We start from the raw sequence: 14,431 nt of genomic DNA, 5'->3' as shown, positions 1-14,431 counted from the left end.
AAATATATTCTATATATTTTTATTTTTTAATTTCTGATTTAGTTACTTTAAATGAAAATTATTATTTTTTTATATTTCATTTCAAGTAATGGAAGAACTATAATAACGTTGAGTCACAGCCAATTTATTTGGGTTAATATTTCAAATGAATCTTAATTTAAGTTAAAACCACACATTTTCACACTTTTGATATGATGAAATGTTTTTTTTTTTTGTGGAAAAAATACAAGAGAAAATGTACAAAAGTTACAATTTATTCATTATAAACATTTTCCATAAAACATTTAAACAATAAAACATTCATTCATACATTTGGACATTTTGTGCAACATTAATACATTGTAAGTGCAAACAAGACATTTATGATGTATAAAAACATCAGTCAGAATAACAAATGGCAAATAATCTGATCATTAAATACAAACAAAATTCAAACAAGTTTCAGCTTAAAAGTCAAGTCATTGTTGTAAAGTGCAAATGATTTTGATTCCATCAGTAAACTGAACTTCAGAGGATGTAAAATGAGGCACAAATCTGAGACATTAAAGCGGACAGGAGGGTTTCTTCATACAGTGGCAGTCTTCTCAGAATAAAGTAAAAAAAAAGACACGGTTACTAAACCCTTTTTAGCATTTAATAAAATGATGCAGATTAGATCAAGTCACTGACAGTGGTCATGTTAACACCATTGAGACAGGAGATTTGGCAACTGGCACAGTGATATTCCCAAACAGGAACAGACATAAAACGTGAAACGGATCTTGTATGGCACCATAGAAACTTCCAAAGTGTTCAGGTGTGCTCATGATGTTAGACATCACTGGGAGTGTGTGTGTTTTTGTTGGGTGTGTTAGGTAGACAACAGCAGCAGGCCTGTCGCAGCACTCTCTGTATGTGTGTGTTTCTGTAGGCATAGATCAGAGGGTTCAGCAGAGAGTTTCCTGTGACCGGAACCAATGTGGCGTAAGTATACAAAGCTGGAGACGATCCGTCGGCCAAGAGACCATACAAGGCGAAGGGCATCCAGCAGCTGGTGAATGTGGCAAGGATGAGGGTGAGTGTGTGAACCCGACGGCGCGTGTGTGTGCGCGCAGACGGGAGTGTGTGTCTCTGCAGGGCGATTTGGTGCGAGTGGCGAAGTACAACCCGGCAGATGCGAGCGTTGAGCTGCAGCATCAGAGCCAAGGTCAGCAGGAAGCCGCCGCACAGGGTTGCCAGGTGCACTCGGGTCAAAGGGCGAAGAACGCTGCAGGATTCTCCATCGTGCAAGCAATTCCAGCCCATGGCAGGCAGGGCACCTTGAAGACCCGCAAGAGTCCAGCCGATGGCCAGAGCGCAGCGTGTTTGCGTGTGTGTGCGGCAGGATCCGTAGGTCAGAGCGCGATGTAGCGAGAGGAACCGGTCCAGGGTGATTCCCAACAGAGAGAACACAGACGCACTGAGTGCGCTCACTAACAGACCCACGCTGCCCAGCTCTAGAGCTTCTGAGTACACACACCAGCGAGACAGGAAGTGCAAAAGGAGTCCCACCCCTGCCAGGAAGTCCGCCCAGGCCAGGCTGCCAATTAGCAGGAACATAGGAGCCCGCAGAGACGGCGAGGAGAAGATGGTGGCCACGACGATTGCATTTTCACAGCAAATCAAGGCTCCTGATACACACAGGGCCACGTCCCATGGAGTCATCACTGTGGCCTCCAGGGGTTTAGGGGTGACGTGGGAAGGGGTGAGTTCCAGCAGTTGGTTCATCGCCAAGATGACTTCTAAGCCCACTTCAGAGTTGTTCAGGGCCATTACTGTGGGAGAGGGAGACAGATTTAGTCAAGCAATCCACAGCATACTGTCACACATTCTGCTGAGCACTAGAGCTCCTGCGCTCCACTCCAAGGCCTGACCTCATAATGACATGCAGAGTAAGATGAACTGCAGTTAACAACATCGTATTCAATCTGACATTCCTAGTCTGCACACTACAAGTACTAGTGGAGATGCTGGGAAGGGCAAAAGCTAATGCAACACTTTATTAGTCAGTCTCCAAATGCATACATTGCACATTTGATTAAGATTACATTACAATTTTAATGTAAAAAGGATATTTAATTATAATATATGTAAGAATTCTGCAATAAAAACCTTTTACATAATATAATATAATATAATTAATATAATATAATATAATATAATATAATAATAGGTTTGGGGTTGGTAAGATTTTTTTATGTTTTTGAAAGAAGTCTCTTATGCTCAACATCACAGTAATATAGTGAAATATTAAAATTTCATTTTCTATTCATATATTTTAAAATGTAATTTATTCCTGTGATGGCAAAGCTGAATTTTTAGCAGCCATTACTTCAGTCTTCCGTGTCACATGATCCTTCAGAAACCATTCTAATTTGCTGCTCGAAGCATTTCTTACTATTATCAATATTGAAAACAGCTGCTGCTTTGTTTTCCTAAAATTCTAAATGACTTTGCTGTCACAGTAAAATATATTACTCATCAATTTCTATATTAATATAATACAACAAAATGTTAATATTTTGTCTTGTTTTTTTTCTATCTGTATATTAGGTATATTCATATTGGGTTGTTGAAGGTTTTATGTTGTCTGTGAACTGCATATTGCATTATTTTAGTGTTTTATTGTCATGTGGTATAGGTAATGTGTAGGTGAAATTAATGTTTCTTTAGCCATTGTTCACTGAAAGGCTAATTTTGAACTTTAAGCCAACATGTATTTGCCACCTATTATTATCATCATCCAGAAATGAAATGTGTTTAACTCACATTACAGTACTTATTCATGTAGCATTATTATTAATATTCATTCAAACAAAATGCAACAATTACACACAAGTCATAATTTCAGTAGGTTTATAAACAAACTAAAAAATGTATAGGTATCTCCTGGATCCTGAAGGGTTAAACGTGCGCCTGGCTGGGAATCACCGTTGTGAAGTTCAAAGCAGATTTAAGCGCTCCTCAAGTAGACTTGATACAACATACAAGGTTATGTAAAATATACGCGCACCAATAACACCATCCCTTAATGTCTTAAATATTCTCGCTGTATTTTCATAGCGAATTTCTGACAGCAAAGCTACTAGTCACCTTGAATTTAACAATAATCTTAGAGTATATAAAGATGCATAAAACAGACTTACGGAAGCTGTAACGTTAGAAGATTGCAAAGCGGACAATTCTTCACGCCACCATCCAGCTGAGGGTCTCTTGGAGCGCGCGCTGAAATCTGTGCTCGAGCTGCCAGTGAATCCCGGCGTCGAGCAAATCCAGTTCTTGAGAAAATTATATCTTGTTCTTCTTGCACCGCGAGGTTCCTTCGTAGCTCCGCTGTATTCGCTCTTTCGGTCGCTTCTGTACAACACTCGGCTCCGGTGGGCTGCGAGCTATACCTTCGCCGGTTCCCCTCTGACGTCAGTTACGATGATGAGGGGCGATTCTGCCCGGCCGACCAATCAGGAGACTCTCAGGGACACCAGCCTCTGTCGTAATTTCATTCATAAAAATACCGCATTCTTTCACCCCGCCCACTGCGACGGCGGGAGAGAGGACAAAGTGTAATCAATCGGCCTTGTTTAAGGCAGTCCGTGCGTGGACCAAAATGGTCATGTTTACTAAACATGTTAAACATTAAACTAGTAAACTTAAATCAGAATAGAAAAAGCTTGCCTCAAGCCAAGCGTGTGAGGGAATGTGAGTCACTGCTGTCCATGGTGCTGAAAAACTTGCTCGCTTCGTTGATTGTGACGTAAGTTGTGCCGCACTATGGGGTACGTGGCACAACTCTACGATTATTAATTTCACCTCTACCATAGAATCCCTCGTTTTCATCTATAACCTTGTAGAAGTGACAAAGCTCAAATATCGCAAACAAGGAACTCGCGCACGCGCATCTGCTTAGTTTACCATTTTTATTTAAATGCTATATTCTGATGATTGAAGGTTATAACTATGACATAATTTCCCCGCAGATGATGGAGATTGCGGCGCTTCCCGGCAGACTTGAGTGGGCGTCGCAGTGCTCGCGTGGCTCTGCGTTTCAATGAAGCAGGTGGACGAGCTACAATACTGGGGAACTCTCGTGTTCTCTATAAAAGGACATGCGCTTCCGGTGGTCACCAGCTGGGGAATCCTATAAGCAATACCCCCTTAAGCTTTCTGTGGTCGGGGAGAGTGTCTGCAAGTGTCAATTGAAGATACTGACTGAAGATAATGAACAATTTATTGAGCAATCCATCTTTAAGGACTGCTATGATTGACTAAACCGGGGGCTTGTTGGTAAAAGATAGTCTAATATTAATAATACATTTAAAGTAACAGTATTATATATTATATGAAATCACTCAATCAACAAATCAAATACATTAGTGTACACCAACAAGACTAAATTTTAAGGATCAGTTTGAACAACCTCCTTAAGGTAACTGCACCATGCTACATGTTTCTAAATGCAGCTTTCCAGGATTTCCAGCTGGTGCCTTTTGAGTGTTTATTTTATCCATCCCTGCTGGTCGGTACAAATCTTTTTTGTAACAATCTCCATTATGTTATGCAATAATGCATTATTGGCCTGATGCACTTCATGTGTCTCCACCAATCAAATACACATCATAAGCTCATTTCTGAGGTTCAGTATGTTTGATTCTGTGAGCTTATGTCAATGAGAGAATCATTTGAAAAGGATGTTTAGAAATAAGAGCACAGACACTGTTTATCATTCCACCGTTGTATCTCCTTGAGCTCCTTTTTGGCGGGAAGTCTGTGTGCGCGTGTGGTGGGGGGTGTACTGCGGAATTTCTCGCAGTTACCTAATATCTGCAGAGCGCATGCGCGGCTTTATCTCTGCACCTAGTTCTCCCTAGAGGAGGACGCCCACTCTCTCTCTCTCTCTCTATTCAGACGGCTTGGCACTACCTATTGATCTGTCTGTGTGTCGTGAGACATTACAAAACAGTTTAAGGAGTGATGGTGTGGGGTTAGACACTGAATTTATTGTAAAAACAAATGCTGACCTGATTTGCATTGATCCCCAGATGTAGCAATGATAGTGGTGACTGCTTCCTCATACACAAGCAGTATTCTCGCACCTACATATATCATCGCCTCCTCTGCTTAGTTTATTATGCTGTGACTTTTAATTACAATTAAAAACTGAGCATCCAGGAGCATGGCGAGGATGCAGAGGAATTGAGGGATATACACTCTTAAAAATAAAGGTGCTTCACGATGCCATAGAAGAACCTTTTTGTCTAAATGGTTCCATAAAGAACCTTTAACATCTGAAGAACCTTTCTGTTTCACAAAAGGTTCTTTGTGGCGAAAGAAGGTTCTTCAGATTACAAAAAGGTAAGAAAGAGATGGTTCTTTAAAGAACCTTTGACTGAATGGTTCTTTGTGGAACCAAAAATGGTTCTTCTATGGTATCGCTTGAAGAACCTTTTGAAGCACCTTTATTTTTAAGAGTGTAGAAAGGAGAACTTGTTATGTAACGATGCCAAACTCTGGCTCTCTTGCTCTGGCCCTGTTCTGTTTGTTTTTCCTGGATAAATATATATTTCAAATGTTAAATAATTATGTTGTACAAAGCACAGATTTGGTTTAAACCTTCAAATGCCAAAATATATTACAAAATGTACTTGAGTGGAACAAGAAAATGTATTTCCAATTTCAAAAATGTATTTTGGGTAAAAACAAAATGTATTTTTTAAATTTATGTTGGACTGTGTAAATGCAGTTTTATTTCGTATGAAAATATTTAAGAAATCACATTAAAAAAGGGCTAAAGGGAAATATAAGTAACCTGAAAATATATTTATGCAAACATATTTTAAAATCTACATTAGCAATATAACAATTTTACGTATATTTTAAAATATATTTAAAAATGTAATTATATATAAAATATATAACTACATGGCATCCACACAGCCTTTTAGCCTTACACTACATTGCTTTCTCTGAAAACATTTTCTGGGCCACCAGAGACAGACAAAAGAAGTCAAAAGAACCAGTATGGACATGCTGGTGACTGTTTATAATGGTCTGGGGCACAGGAGACCTGCATATTTTGGGAATGAGATGTGACAAATTTCTGCAGCCTGCTTGTGAAAAGGCAGAATTCCTTCAGTGGTGTGGATATCAAGACATGGTCATTTGCCATTTGGTTGCCATGTTACCTGTCTCACATTACACACCTTCCAGTCTCGCTGAATCAGAGGGCATGACGTCAACACACACACACCACATGCTCCTCACAGTTCACAACGACCTTTTGTCTGGAGGACACAGACATTTAGGACTGGAAGTTTGCTTGACAGGCACATTTATGACTCCTACTCTTTAAGTGTTTAGTTTTACACTTTCTGAGCTGAGGTAAAGTTGTTTGTGTTGTGTTGTGAAAGTGTTTCACTTTCAACTTGTTGGCGTCTAGTGCTTGTATCAAACTTTAGTTGCGTTATTGCGGTCAGTGTTTCGCAGAGTTAGTCTGACTAGAAAAAGTTAAGATTGTTAGGCTGATTCAGAGCTAAATAGTGTTTCACTCATATGTTAAGTTGTTGCTTTATTGATAATTTATGTCAACATTTCCAGTTCAAAATGAGGAACTTTGTGCTTATTACAGGTGGGATTATTGACAATTTTTTGAGGATGAGGTGTGTGTGGGCTGCACTCTGTGGGATTGTACTGCTAACGCAGGTTATTATAACCAATTCACAAACCTCAGGTAAGTGTCAATACAATAATGAGCTCGTATATCAATGCCGAATAGCTTTACCTTAAAAAAATAGCTTTGACTACTGGACTATCTAGCTCTGATGTCTCGCAGCCATTATATTCAATTGCAACTTTTCTGTATTGTTATTTTAATTCAAGGATTTTAGCTCATAAAAATAAATGTTGGGTATTTAAACACTTTTAAACATCAACCTAATCTAAGTAAAATCTTATCTGTGAGTTTTGATAAATCAGTTCTCGAATTAAAGCACAGTTTAAGAGTCAAATTTGTCAAGTCTGAGGTAAAAAGACAGTATTAGTTAGAGGAGCAGGTCTTGTGGTAGATCCAGCTAAAGTCCAGTTTAAGTCTGTTTTGTTCTGTTGCATTTGAGTGCTGCTGAACAACACTTACTCATTGGTATCAATTCAGAAAAGCATTTCTCTCTTTTCTACCATGTGATTTATCTATAATTTATTTGATAACATTTCTAACTTTTTCTCTTAAACATATGTGAGTGTGACGTGAGAATATAAGCTTACATCTTTTATCTCTTGATGGCCTGACAGATTCACCCGTTGGGGACTGTTCTCAGTTTGACTCGTGCAATGGCTGCATCAGCGGAGACCCGGCCCTCAACCTGACACGATGTGTGTGGCAAAGTTGTAATGACGGTAAAGAAACACATATTGCGTATGAGTTTAAATGTATTCTCCTGTGCAATGTCTCTGTTGTTTGTGCACACACACATACAGAGGATCCCACTGAAGGACATGTGATCCTAGCCACCGAGAGCCATCTCAGGAACAACCTGGTGAATTATTCAAACACAGGCACACGCGCAGTTACAGCTGCCGTCCACATCAGTCTTAGTAAATAATTCAACACCATTATCTACCCTCCTGGAAATAAGTGTGAGGAGACATGAAGAGAGAGATGTTCAACAAGAAGCAGCATCTTTAGTCTATTCATGCTCTGTTGCCAAGGCAACCAACTCTGTCACCCAGTCTCTCTCTCTCTCTTTTAGACCCATATCTAAAATACAACTAGGTTTATGCTCACTCTGCTTTACACACTAAAATAAACAACACGTTTAGAACACAGAGACTGAATGACATTATAGCGCTTTCTACTCGACTACTTGTCAAATAAACAAATACATGACTTGAAATAGTGATGGGACGATTGGTACCGAGGCTCCGATGCTCCGACGCAGTTTTCAAAGCACTATTGTATCACACACTGTGCCGATGCTTGTATTGAAATTACATTACCACGTGATTGATGACGTTTGAAGCCACAAGAAAAAAGCCATTTTAAAGTGGTTAAGCAAATAATAATAATAATAAAAAAACAAAACTATCCTTATAATCACTGAAGCTGTATACACTGTGAAATTAATCTCTTACTTACATTGTACGTACATCTGCGCTTTGTTGTTTATGATGAGAGAATTCGCAAGAGTCCGGAATTCAGTCAGCGAACGCGCGCGCGCACTCAACAAAACTGATCTGTTTCAACGATGACTCATCTGAACGCCTCTGATTGGCCATTGCATTCCTAAGCTCAACAGAATTGTGTGTGATTGGTTCAAATGCACAACACTGTAAAAACGCCTAAAATGAAATACGGTGCAACATGAGCAGATCTTAATTTAATGCCGCAATCGACACTGTTTATTCATACTCACTTTGTTAGCAACAGACGTAATAGATTTAATTTATTTGTGCAGGGGCATTTTTGTACAATTTAGTGCCATTTTTGCCAAGTCCCCGTGGCCAGGGGAAGGCTAAGCACACACGCTCTGCCTATGGGATTCACCCAAAAATGAAAAGGGCGTAGTAAGGACATTGTTAAAATGGACCATATGACATCAGTGATTCAACCGTAATTTTAGAATACTTTTAGTTCGCAAAAAATTTTTTTTTAAAGATTTCTTCTCTCCCGGTACAGTCCTCTGTCATTATTGACGGCATGCGCTGTGCCTTCAATAATGTCGATAATGGAAGAGGCAGGGGCGCCGTAAGGTGGGGAGGTTAGGACGATTCTAAGGGCCCAACGATGGAGGGGACGCAATTTCTGAATGAACAAATACACCTTATCAGTTTAAACATGCAAACACAAAACAATGTGAAAGAGCTTAATTCAGCACCCGCGCTGTGTTCTGTGCACACAGTGCGCACACAGAGAGCCGCGTCTCACAGCCCTTGAACACCGAATTGAGTTTTGTCTCTTCTTGCGCTCGAACGGACAAGTACATACAAAATTATGTCTAAATATCTCTCTTGGGAAGAATCTTCAAAAAACTGTTAATGTCTTAAGTGAACATAAACAGTTGAGAAACAAATCGGATGTGAATCATTTTATTGGATGCATTGTCTCTTGAAGTGACCACGCCTTAATTTACCAGCTGCTGTAGGTGTCCTTAAAGGGATAGTTCACCCAAAAATGAACATTCTGTCATCATTTACTCACCCTCAAGTAGTTCCAAACCCGTATACATTTCTTTGTTCTGCCGAACAGAAAGGGAGATATTTTGAAGAAAGTTTGTAACCAGGCTTTTTTGTGGCACCATTGACTTCCATAGTAGGAGAAAAAAATACTATGGAAGTCAATGGTGCCCCAGATCTGCTCTGTTTCCCACATTCTTCAGAATATCTTCCTTTGTGTTCTGCAGAACAAAGACATTCATACAGGTTTGAAACTACTTGAGGGTGAGTAAATGATGACAGAATTTTCATTTTTGGGTGAACTATCCCTTTAATGTTAATTCAAGAAAATCATTTTCTGCTCTTGACTGAATTACATTGTAGTTTTAACAAGAATTCATCTATTTTCAATTTATACAGTGAGGACTATGCAATGATATTTATGATATTTCATTTGATTATTCTGTCTCTACTTGAACACCTTGAAAAAACTTATAGTTTAATTTGTATCTTTATTCTATTTATTTATTTGTGCTATTTACACGATTTCAAACAGGGTCCACAGGCAGGCTACAACCTGCACCAGGGCCCCGCAAACCCCAGCTACAGCCCTGGATTATACTGTTGTTTAATACAAACATATTGTTTAGATTTTTTTGTTTTTTCTGAAGAAAAAACTGTCAGTAATAGTTTTGAAAGTCATTATGAAAATTACGTGATCTGGGATCTTTAAGTCTTTTCTTCACTGTCTCGCTTTCATCTCCCTGACTAAGTCTATTGACCAATCAGAATCAAGTGTTCCAGAGAGCTGTGTAATAAAGCAAATCAGTTCACTCATCTGACGGAGACTGAATGTCAGTATTATGTATTTCATTTTCAGGAAATGACACAAGATGCATGTCTGACACTGAAGATTTTGGGGGCTGCTCTGCCTACAATGAGACCGGCATGTGCCAAGGCGAGCAAAAATTTGCATATTTGCAAATTAATGTGTGTGTGTGCATATGCTCATGTGTATGTTTGTTTATTGTAGCAGATGGTGGGTCCGCTGATGGTGGTGGCAAAGGTGAGGCATTTGATTTTCACTGTATAAATCCTATTATGCCTATTTTTGTTGTTGATGCAGGAGAAAGAGATCCAGGCAGACGAAGTCTTTCCGTGAAATTATATTTTATTAAAATCAATTATCATAAGTATAAGTGATTAAGATTACAGATGATTAAATGTAAAATATTTTAATAATTAAAATAATATGTAAAAATTTAAAGAAAAGTCAAAAAATGAATGCAATATCCACTGAACATATTCTGCTAAAATTCTAAGAGAAAAGACTAAAAACTGAGTATAATAATCTTCAAGAGCAAAAGAGATGAAGATCTTCAGAGCATGCAATAAGAGGGAAGGTAAAGAAGCCAATTTGGGGAGCAGTATATAGACTAGAGACCTCTTACAGCATCATGGAATGTTTATGTCTGATCGATAAAATGTCAAACAAAATGTTCCATTATGTCATTATCTACGTGTTGTCCAATATTTCCCCTACCTAAGATGAATTTAGTTTAGGACTAGGTCACATTGACATGACCTATGAAATGCAGTATGTAGAAGTAAGAAGTAAAAAATGGGGACATGGGTTGTGGTTTTACATCCTTCTAGCAGAAACAGCAGAGTTAAGCAATCTTCTTGCAAATACCAGCTCTCGGAAAAGAACTTCTAGTATCACGAAAATAGAAGACAACTTTAGCAAACATCCTTGCATATAAAATATTTTTGCAGAGAATAAGTTTCCAACATCCTGTCCAAACATCACTTAAATTTTAAAATTAATAAATGTTTATCTGTCAAATGAAGGAAATATATTACATCAATGGAATATGAGTACAACTAGAATTATGAATATAAATGCATAATACTAACTGAGTAGGCTATATGAGTAACATAATACAGTAATATGAATATAGTGTAATAAAACCATAAAAGAATAAGTCATAATGAATATACTATAAAAAATAAGGAAACATAACCATATTGGAAATTCTGATACACCAGTTGTTGTTGTTTACTGAATTCTCATTTTAATTATAGATACAACCCCTGATTTCTCTCAAGCATCATTTGACCTGTCCAGCTTCATTGGAGGAATCATCCTAGTGTTGGTGCTGCAGGCTGGGGCTTTTTTTGCCATGCGGTTCCTCAAAACGAAAGACAGCTCTTATGAAACTATGTGAGTAATAATCATTTATTAACTGAATGTGAGCTTTTTCTTGATGAATTTAGTCCTTACATTTTTAATGCAGTATGTAGGAACAACAAGGGCATTTACAGGCAGAGGGATTCATTCTGTATGTGTTGATCATTAACTGTGTAACTGTTTTGCCACCTTCTCTTACAGTGATCAACCTCAGTGAGAAAATGAGTCATGAATGGGAGAGAAAATTATGGAACAAAACATAAAGAAAAGCAGATACTCAAAGGAAGTCTATAGACACTGTTTTCTCTTTTTGCTAGTCCTAAAGCTTCATTAGCCAGTTAATTGCTTTGGTTAAATCACCATTTCTTGAATGACAAAAACTATTTTTGTGTGTACAGAAGAGAGAAATGTGAACAGAGAATGATATAGACATGTGGTATGACAAATATACTAGGGAATTATTCACATTTGAGTGTGGGCATGTGATTATCTCTTGTGGACTGAATTCATATCTGTTTAAGGTGATTTAAATATCTGGTTTGGCTCCGTTTCTGATTGTTGAACTATTTTATTTTAATTTTTTTAATAATTGCATGCCCTTTTATCTGCTTTTTATTAAATGCTATGTTTTGTAGGTGGTTACCTGGACTCATGTAGCATTGAGATTGAATGAAAAATGAAGCAATAAAGTAATTAGACTCGGAATGTTATACAGTGTTAGCCCTGTAGGTGTCAGTAGAACGAAAATGTTAATAACCTAAACCTCTCTGGGCCTGGAGGATGCATTAACCACTTACAAGAATGAACATATTTTGTGCTTTTGACAGTATCTTAAACTGTCCTTCATTTATTTTGTCTTTAATCAACTTTCAACATAATTTTCATCAGCCTATACCTCAATTTTACAACCAATCTTTTTCCCTGTAATTCAAAATTCTTACTGTATATTCATTTTCTGAAAAAAAAAAAGCTGACAGTTTTTACCATCAATTTAATAAGACATGTTTTGCATTGCACATGACAGTCTAAATTTCAAATTCTCATGCATCTGTATTCCTCACATTGGGCTCCTCTCATTCTCGTGTGTTGGACTCACCATGCATATGCATTCACTCCGTCCACACATTCAGAAAGAACACTCTCACATTCACACTGCATTCTGTGAAGGTGGTTTCCCTAAAGTGATTCTGGCTGTAGGACTGCCAAATGACTGAAGAAACATTGTTAACATGATTATATAAAACTGTGCATGTCTTGTCTATCAGCACACTTTACTTTACTGAAACCACCAACGGAAATCATCACAGTTAAAATAACAAAATATATAGAAGAGAAGACTGCTAGAATGTGACTCTACTGCATTGCAGTAAATAGCACTTAAATGTTCATATGGAATCAAAACTAATTTGCACATACATTGTAATTGAAACAGTTTAATAACATTTAAAGGTTATAGGTTATTTAAAGGTTATGAGAGGTTATACTTGGGAATAGATGCATGAAATTATATACAGGTACGTGTAATTTCCACTCAGCTTGTTTGGGCAATGTTACCTGAAAGATAAAGAGAGAGAGAGAGAGAGAGAAACAGCTTTAGGTAAAAGTAGACAGAAAGACCTATGTCTGTGACCTATGGCCATAGGCCTATCTCTGGCCTGTGGCTTCAGTCTAGGAAGGCAAAACTCTGATAGAAAGGACGAGGAGGATCCAAAAGTAGGAATATAACTGTCTTTGTTCATTTTAAAACTTACAATTTGTATTGTCACACAGCTTCTCTTTCACTTTTCTCATATCTTTCAGATGTGCAGATGTCTGTTGTTTTTGCTCACTCTGTGAGGGGGTGGGGTGTGAGAACTGTTGTTTGTCTAGACGAGAGACGAGAGCATAAGAGGGAAGCAGACATCTGCTCTGTACTACTGCTAATAAGCCAAATCGGTAAACACATTCTCTCTGACTACTGTCCTTTGCAATTCTTCAACACCAAAAGGTACTCTTATAATCAAATTAAAGTCCAACAAGGTTTAAAATAAACAACAGTAAGCTGTATTAGTCTGATAAGGATAAAGAAAAACAAATTCTCAGATTATGATAAATAACATTACATTTACATTATGGCACTGATGCAGTGTAAACCAAGCAGATGATCCAGACAGTCACAAAAAAAAGTAAATTCAAGTATAAAGTCTGATAATAATGATAATATAGAACCCAATAAATTAAATCAAATAAGCATAAACGTTGTAAAAGCAAAATGAAAATGGAATGAAAACATAAATCAAATATGACCCAGAATGTAAGTAGATAAACAAGGCACTCTGAAGGAGAAATATAGCTGCAGAATGCAAGTCTTCTAAAACGCATTAAGAAAACCAAACATTTTATAGGCTGTGCTATATGACAGGAAGGACCAAGAAATTCCCCACTGAACTATCTTAAAATTATCTTGCAATGTTTCAAAGTTGAAACATTCTTGCAGGTCCTTGTGATAATGTTTTTCATTAGCCAAACTGATTACTGTATTAAGCAATTGTAGTTTTAACACTATTTAAGAAATGGGAAAACAACTGTGAGCATCAACTTCCTCTTAAGGTTTTTACCTTGCTAGGTCATAAAACAAGATAAAACAAAATATAACGATTAACTGATGATAATTTTGTAAAAAAAAAAAAAAAAAAGATCTAAGGAATCAATACAGTGAATATATGATACAGTGAATGTATGATGAATATATGGTATTCAGTGAACATATGGATATTTTAAATGAGAAAGATAAAATGAAACACCAGGCACAGGGAAAAGTAAGGAGTTACTCTGTTCATTATCTCACTCAGATGGCATCCAAGGACAGGGCCTCTGTGTCAGGTCTTAAAGAAACAAGAGAAGGAAAAGATATATTTGTACCGTATATAAAATTACTAAACACATAAACAAAAATATACATATAATCAGAATAAAAGTAAATAAGAATTATCAGGCAGTTTCATCAAAGGTGCCATTGTTTACATTAACTGGCCAATAATCTGTGGTGGGATGAGGGTTTTTTTTTTTTTTTAGAGAAAAATGGGGGGGTGGAGAAGAATC

General features: G+C 37.5%; 2 protein-coding genes across 2 annotated transcripts; one reads left to right on the top strand and one right to left on the bottom strand.

The window, feature by feature from the left end:
- Positions 1-625: 625 nt before the first annotated feature.
- On the bottom strand, positions 626-3,361 carry LOC107697053 (G-protein coupled receptor 12). The gene is made up of 2 exons (XM_016497690.1): positions 3,165-3,361; positions 626-1,793 (listed from the first exon to the last, which is right to left on the bottom strand). The coding sequence occupies exon 2, from the start codon at positions 1,789-1,791 to the stop codon at positions 811-813; it is 981 nt and encodes a 326-aa protein (XP_016353176.1). The 5' UTR covers positions 1,792-1,793; positions 3,165-3,361; the 3' UTR covers positions 626-810.
- A 3,305-nt stretch (positions 3,362-6,666) lies between these two features.
- On the top strand, positions 6,667-11,567 carry cd164l2 (CD164 sialomucin-like 2). Its single transcript, XM_016497673.1, has 6 exons — positions 6,667-6,742; positions 7,300-7,404; positions 10,040-10,117; positions 10,196-10,225; positions 11,245-11,383; positions 11,552-11,567. Exons 1-6 carry the CDS (start codon positions 6,667-6,669, stop codon positions 11,565-11,567), a joined length of 444 nt encoding a protein of 147 aa, XP_016353159.1.
- The last annotated feature ends 2,864 nt before the right edge of the window (positions 11,568-14,431 follow it).

This window comes from Sinocyclocheilus anshuiensis, unplaced genomic scaffold, assembly GCF_001515605.1.
Source record: "Sinocyclocheilus anshuiensis isolate Anshui unplaced genomic scaffold, SAMN03320099.WGS_v1.1 scaffold1396, whole genome shotgun sequence".
NCBI lineage: Eukaryota > Metazoa > Chordata > Actinopteri > Cypriniformes > Cyprinidae > Sinocyclocheilus > Sinocyclocheilus anshuiensis.
The sequence above is the reverse complement of the archived record's forward strand: the minus strand, read 5'-3'. Positions and strand labels throughout refer to the sequence as shown.

Coding starts and splice junctions, on each gene's coding strand:
- LOC107697053 (XM_016497690.1), bottom strand. CDS start 1,791: ATGGCCCTGAACAACTCTGAAGTGGGCTTAGAAGTCATCTTGGCGATG.
- cd164l2 (XM_016497673.1), top strand. CDS start 6,667: ATGAGGTGTGTGTGGGCTGCACTCTGTGGGATTGTACTGCTAACGCAG. Junction 7,405..10,039: donor GTGGCAAAGTTGTAATGACG/GTAAAGAAACAC, acceptor TTTCATTTTCAG/GAAATGACACAAGATGCATG. Junction 10,118..10,195: donor TGAGACCGGCATGTGCCAAG/GCGAGCAAAAAT, acceptor TTATTGTAGCAG/ATGGTGGGTCCGCTGATGGT.